The sequence below is a fragment of the Tupaia chinensis genome, unplaced genomic scaffold, assembly GCF_000334495.1.
Source record: "Tupaia chinensis unplaced genomic scaffold, TupChi_1.0 Scaffold138060_1, whole genome shotgun sequence".
Taxonomy (NCBI): Eukaryota; Metazoa; Chordata; class Mammalia; order Scandentia; family Tupaiidae; genus Tupaia; species Tupaia belangeri.
Genome location: NW_006197961.1, coordinates 1,610,649 through 1,616,768, shown reverse-complemented (window position 1 = coordinate 1,616,768; position 6,120 = coordinate 1,610,649). Strand labels below are relative to the sequence as shown.

At 52.8% G+C, this 6,120-nt stretch overlaps 1 protein-coding gene across 1 annotated transcript in view; it reads left to right on the top strand.

The window, feature by feature from the left end:
• Positions 1–109: 109 nt before the first annotated feature.
• Positions 110–6,120, top strand: part of PRKACA (protein kinase cAMP-activated catalytic subunit alpha) — a gene marked incomplete at its 5' end in the record, with an annotated part of 19,121 nt that continues 13,110 nt past the window's right edge. The window contains 4 exon segments of the mRNA XM_027776759.1: positions 110–171; positions 477–605; positions 3,087–3,185; positions 5,442–5,524. Coding sequence (XP_027632560.1) covers positions 110–171; positions 477–605; positions 3,087–3,185; positions 5,442–5,524 — 373 coding nt within the window.

Sequence of the window (6,120 nt, the reverse complement as noted above, 5' to 3'; positions counted from 1 at the left end):
ATAATTATTTAAAAAAAAAAAAAAGAAAAAGCCATCTACCAGAAATCACTTGAACCCGCCCTTATGAGATGGGGTCTCAATATCTAACCGTCCCCTCTCTTCCTTGCAGTGAAAGAGTTCTTAGCCAAAGCCAAAGAAGATTTCCTTAAAAAATGGGAAAATCCCGCTCAGGTAAGCCCCCACCCCAGGGAGCTCACCTGGTCCCTTGGGAGAAGGATCCACCCCCCCCCCAATCCCGCAGAGGCAGGGTCCCACTTGGCCCCAGATCCCCCCCCATACACGGTCCTAGACGCTCCCCACCTCTCCAGCAGCCACCCCACCAGCCCAGCTCCCCACGCAGGTGCCAATTGTTCCAGGGTCCCCGGGCACCGCCCTGCACCCTCTGCAGCGGGGCCCCGCCCCCTGGCCAGCACTGGGGACCTGGGCGTGGCCCTGGGGAAGGGGCGTGGCTGACCCTCCCGACGCCCCGCCCGCAGAACACAGCGCACTTGGATCAGTTTGAAAGAATCAAGACCCTCGGCACCGGCTCCTTCGGGCGGGTCATGCTGGTGAAGCACAAGGAGACCGGGAACCACTACGCCATGAAGATCCTCGACAAACAGAAGGTGGGTGAGTCCGCACGTGCGCCCGCCCGCCCGGCATGGCCATCCGTCCCGGGGAAGCAGGCGACTGGAAGTGCCTTCTTGCTTGCTTTTTGTTGTTTTGGGTGTTTTGTTTTGTTTTGTTTTTTAGAATTATTTTGGGACCAGCAGGTGGCGTGGTGGTTAAGGCGCTGGACACTCCCACATGGCTGACCAGGGTTCAAGTCCTGAATCTGGTGGCTTGCTTTCTCACGTTCCTCTCTCTCTCACTCTCACCCTCTGTCTCTCTCTGGTCAAACTAAAAAATAAATGAATGAATGAATAAAATAAAATAAATAATTTTTTAAAAAAAGAATTATTTTATTTAACTTGGTTTATTTTCATTTGACCAGAGAGGGACAGAGCGAGTGAGCGAGAGAGAGGGAAAGTGAGAAAGCAAGCCACCAGGTCTGGGACTCGAACTGCAGTCGGCCATGTGGGAGTCCAGCACCCTTCACCACTACGCCACCTGCTGGCCCCAGGTGTCTTTTTATTGTGTAAAGAATTATTCAAAAAACAACAAATAAACAATTATTTTATTTAACTTTAGTTAGTTGAATTTGATCAGAAAGGTACAGAGCGAGCGAGCAATAGAGAAAGAAAGAAAGAAAGCCGCCAGGTCCAGGACTCGAACCGCATTCGGCTATGTGGGAGTCCAGCGCCCTTAACCACCACAACACCTGCAAGCCCCATCGGGTTTTTTTTTTTTTTTTTTTTTTTGAGAAAGTGATTTGTGCTATAGGGTATGCGCACTGGTTAGAAAGACAGAGACAGGCAGACAGAAAGCAAGAAATCACCCCCCAGGGGGATGGCCATGCCAAGATCCCTTCTCCTCCATTCTCCTCTCCGGATTTTGGGGACGCACGCACGCACATACACTCGGTGTGAGTTTCAAGCTGCCAGGTCCAGGACTCGAACCGTGGTTAACCATGTGAGAATCCAGCGCCTTCACCACTAAGTCACCGGCTGGTCCCTTTTTGATCTGTCAGAGGGTGGTGTGCTTGACAGAGAGAGACAGAGACAGAGGGAGAGGGCGAGATCTCCCTGCAGTGGGGTGGGGCCATGCCACACTCCCTGTACCTCTGTTTCTCCATTCTCTCTGGATTTGGGCCATGCAGGCACACATACCCAGCGTGTTTTTCAAGCCACCAGGTCCAGGATTTGAACCACACAGTAGGCCCTGTGGGATCAACTTCTTTAACGATGAAGCCAGGGACCAGCCCATAGGTAAAAATGACTTTCTTCTTTCTTTGTAGTTTGCTAGAGGGTGCACATGTTGGACAGGGAAAAAGTGAGAAAGCACCCTCAGGGGGATGGCCAAGCTGGACTTCCTCCTCCACTCTCCTCTAGGGGTTGGGAGCACGTGTGCACACGCGCCTGGCGTGTCTTTCAAGCCATGCAGTCCAGGACTCGAACCACACCACTGGCCAAGTGGGATCCAGCAGCCTTAACTCCCATGCCACTGGCTGGCCTAAGAGGTTTCTTTTGTCTTTTTAATTACTTATTTAATTTTATTGGTTATTATTATTTATTTTTTTCATTTCTAAAGGGCACACGGAAGCTTGCCGGAGAGACAAAGAGAAAAGAGAGGAAAAACCACCCTTTGTAGGGAGTGGTCATGCTGCAATCCCTCCTCCTCCATTTCTCCTTTCTTTCCGGGTTTTGGGCACACACACACACCTGGACCTGCTGTGTTTCTCCAACTGTCCAGTCCAGGACTCAAACCACACAGTCGGCCATGTAGGGTACAGCTGCCCCACCTACGAGGCCATGGGGCCGGCCCAGGTAAGGCAATTTCTCAACCCTCCAACCTGGAGGGCCACTCCTGCTTGTCTTTTTTTTTTTTTTTTTTTTTTTTTGGGGGTTTTTTTTTTTGGGGGGTGTGTGCCTCCCACATTGCTATAGGGTGTGTGTGCTCACCAGAAAGACAGAGAGAGACAGACAGACAGAAAGTGAGAAATCACCCCCCAGGGGGGATGGCCACGCCGCAATCCCTTCTCCATTCTCCTCTCAGGATCTTGGGCACACACGCACATGCGCCTGGCGTGAGTTTAAGCCACTGGGACCAGGACTCGAACCGCGGTCGACTACATGGAAGTCCAGTGACATAGCTATGATGCCATCTGCTCGCTCCTCCTGCTTGTCTTTTTGGTTTTCAGCTCGGCTTCTTCCAGGAAGCTCCCTCTGATCTCTTTCCCCGACTGTGCTAGGCGCCTTATCTGGGCGTTCACAGGCCCCGAGTTTCTGCCACCCCGGCTTTGACCTCTCTGGGCCATGAGGCCCGGTGACTCATGTACTCTTTGCCCTCCTTGCAGTGTCCTCAGCGCCCAGCCCAGGGCCCGTCAGGCCACATTTGACTCCTAGGATTCTGGGGAAAGGAGCCGCCCCTCCCCCAACAGCCCGCTTCCAGGCCCGCGGGGGAAGGAGCCCCTCTGACACCCCTCCTCGCCCGCCTTGTCCCCACAGGTGGTGAAACTCAAGCAGATCGAGCACACCCTGAATGAAAAGCGGATCCTACAAGCGGTCAACTTTCCGTTCCTCGTCAGACTCGAGTTCTCCTTCAAGGTGGGCTGCCCGCTGCCAGGGGTTGGGTCCCCGCCGTCCCTGCCATCTGTGGTCTCTGGGCTCCCAGGGCTGGGCTTGGGGCCTAGGAAAACCCATATGGTGTTCTGAGAACTTGCGGGGAAGAAAGCGGGCCCTGCAGGAAGGATCCTGGGCGTCCCGTAGGACCCCCTCCTTCAACTCGTGGGCCAGTTGACCAATATGATTTTTTTTTTTGGAGAGGTTTTTGCTATAGGGCACATGCACTCACCAGAAAGAGAGAGAGAGACAGAGAGATAGAAAGAGAGAAATAACCCCCCAGGGGGGCTGGCCAGGCCACAGTCCTTTTTCCTCCATTCTCCTCTTGGGATCTTGGGCACGCACGCACACGCGCCCAGGGAGAGTTTAAGTCACCAGGTCTGGGACTCGAACCGCGGTCGACTACATGGGAGTCCAGCAATGTAGCAGTTATGCCAACTGCTGGTCCCCAAGAGTCTTAAAGCCACAATCCACCACCACCCCCCGCCCCGGCTCTTTCTTTCTTTTTATTGTTTTTAAATTTGCTATAGGGTACATGCAGTTACTGAAGAGAGACAGAGAAAGCGAAAGGGGAAAAGTGAGAGAAATCGCCCCCCAGGGATGATGGCCACACCGCAATCCCTTCTCCTCCATTCTCCTCTCGGGATCTTGCATATGTACACACACACACGCCTGGTGTGTTTTCCAAGCTGCCAGGTCCAGGACTCGAACTACACAGTTGACCATGAAGGATCCAGCTGCCTTAACCTCCATGACACCAGCATGTGGATGTAAATTACTCTAGATGTAAACCTAGAGCCTTCCCACGTGATTCTGCCCTGTAGGGTCACATGTAAGCACCATCCAGCTTCCTAATCTAATTTTTTTTTTTTTTTTTGAGAGGTTTTTGCCACAGGTTGCTTGCACTTACTGGAAATACGAAGAGAGACAGAGACAGAAAGCGAGAAATCACCCCCCCGGGAGGAGGGCCACACTGCAATTCCTTCTTCTCCATTCTCCTCTCGGGATCTTGGGCACGCACGCACACGTGCCCGGCGTGAGTTTTAACCCACCTGGTCCAGGACTCGAATCACAGCCAACTATGTGGGAGGCCAGGGATGTAACCTTGACACCATCTGCTGGTCCCACTCATGATAGTTTGTTTTTGTTAAAGATTTATTTTATTTCACTTTTTTTATTTAGTTTAATTTGACCAGAGAGGGTCAGAGTGAGAGAGCAAGAGGGAAAGTGAGAAAGCAAGCCACTGGGTCCAAGACTCAAATCACAGTCGACCATGTTAGAGTCTAGCATCCTTAACCACCATGCCACCTGCCAGTCCCCTTCATGATGGTTTATTTTTGTTTTGTTTTGTTCTTTAAGAATTATTTTACTGGGACCAGCAGTTAGCCTAACGGCTATGTCTCTGAACTCCCATGTAGTCGACCGCGGTTCAAGTCTCGGACCCGGTGGTTTAAACTCACACCGGGCACGTGTGCGTGCATGCCCAAGATCCCGAGAGGAGAATGGAGGAGATGGGATTGCGGTGTGGTCATCTCCCCTGGGGGGTGATTTCTCGCTTTCTGTCTCTCTGTCTCTGTCTTTCTGGTGAACGCACACACCCTATAGCAATAAAATCTTTCAAAAAAAAAAAAGTATTATGTTATTTAATTTTATTTATTCATTTATTTATTTTAACTTGACCAGAAAGAGACAGAGAAATAGAGAGAGAGAGAGGAAAAGTGAGAAGCAAGCCACTAGGTCCGAGACTCGAACCACAGTCGGCCATGTGGGAGTTCAGCACCCTTAACCACCATGCCACCTGCCAGTCCCAATCATGATAGTTTTTTTAACATTGGGTCTCATATTTTTATTTTGGGCCTTACAGATCCCATAGCCCACCCAAATCCCAGTTCGCAGATAACAAAGCTGTGGCCTCAAAAGCCTTACTCAGACCCCCTAGACACACACGACTGCTCGGGTCCACCTCTCCAGCCACGGCACGCAGGCCAGGCCCCTCCACCTCCCCGACCCGGGCCTCACGTTTCCCTCCCGGAGTGGCAGAGCAATGGTTACCCTGCCTTCCTCGTGGGCAGAATGGAACGAGAAGGGGAGGTTCGGCTGGCTGGGCCACCTGCCTTTGAGGCCCGCTGCAGACAGGGAGCCAGGGTTGGCATCACTTTCTGTCCGAACGAGGTGAGGCCCCCGGACCGTCCGATCCGGGGAGGGGGAGCGAGGCCCTGACGTTGCCGCTGCCTCCCACAGGACAACTCCAACTTGTACATGGTGATGGAGTACGTGCCTGGCGGGGAGATGTTCTCACACCTACGGCGAATCGGGAGGTTCAGGTAAGCAAGCCCGCCCCTGCCACCTGGCGCACTGGGGGGGTCCAGAGCCCTTGGGAGGTCTGGAGCTCCTGGCGTGTCTAGAGGCGGCACCGTCCCGCCAAACCATCCGGGGTTGCAGACGGGTCCAGGGTGTTGGGACGTGGAGGTGACCCATCATCGTCCCTGTGGGGTTTTGTTTTCTCTGTGCTGAGGAAAATGCCATGTTTCAGCCACCACAAAAGGAAAAGAGCAGACCAAAGGCCAGCAGGTGGCGTGGTGGTTAAGGCACTGGACTCCCACATGGCCGACTCAGGTTCAAATCCCAGACTTGATGGCTTAAAAAATCATACCAGGCATGGGACCAGCACATGATGTAATGGCTATGTCGCTGGACTCCCATGTAGTCGACCACAGTTCGCGTGCCGGACCCGGTGGCTTAAACTCACGCCGGGCGCGTGTGCGTGCGTGCCCAAGATCCCGAGAGGAGAATGAAGGAGAAGGGATTGTGGCATGGCTATCCCCTCTGGGGGGTGATTTCTCAATTTCTGTCTCTCTGTCTGTCTCTCTCTGTCTTTCTGGCAAGTGCACGTGCCCTGTAGGGGAAAAAAAAAAAAAAA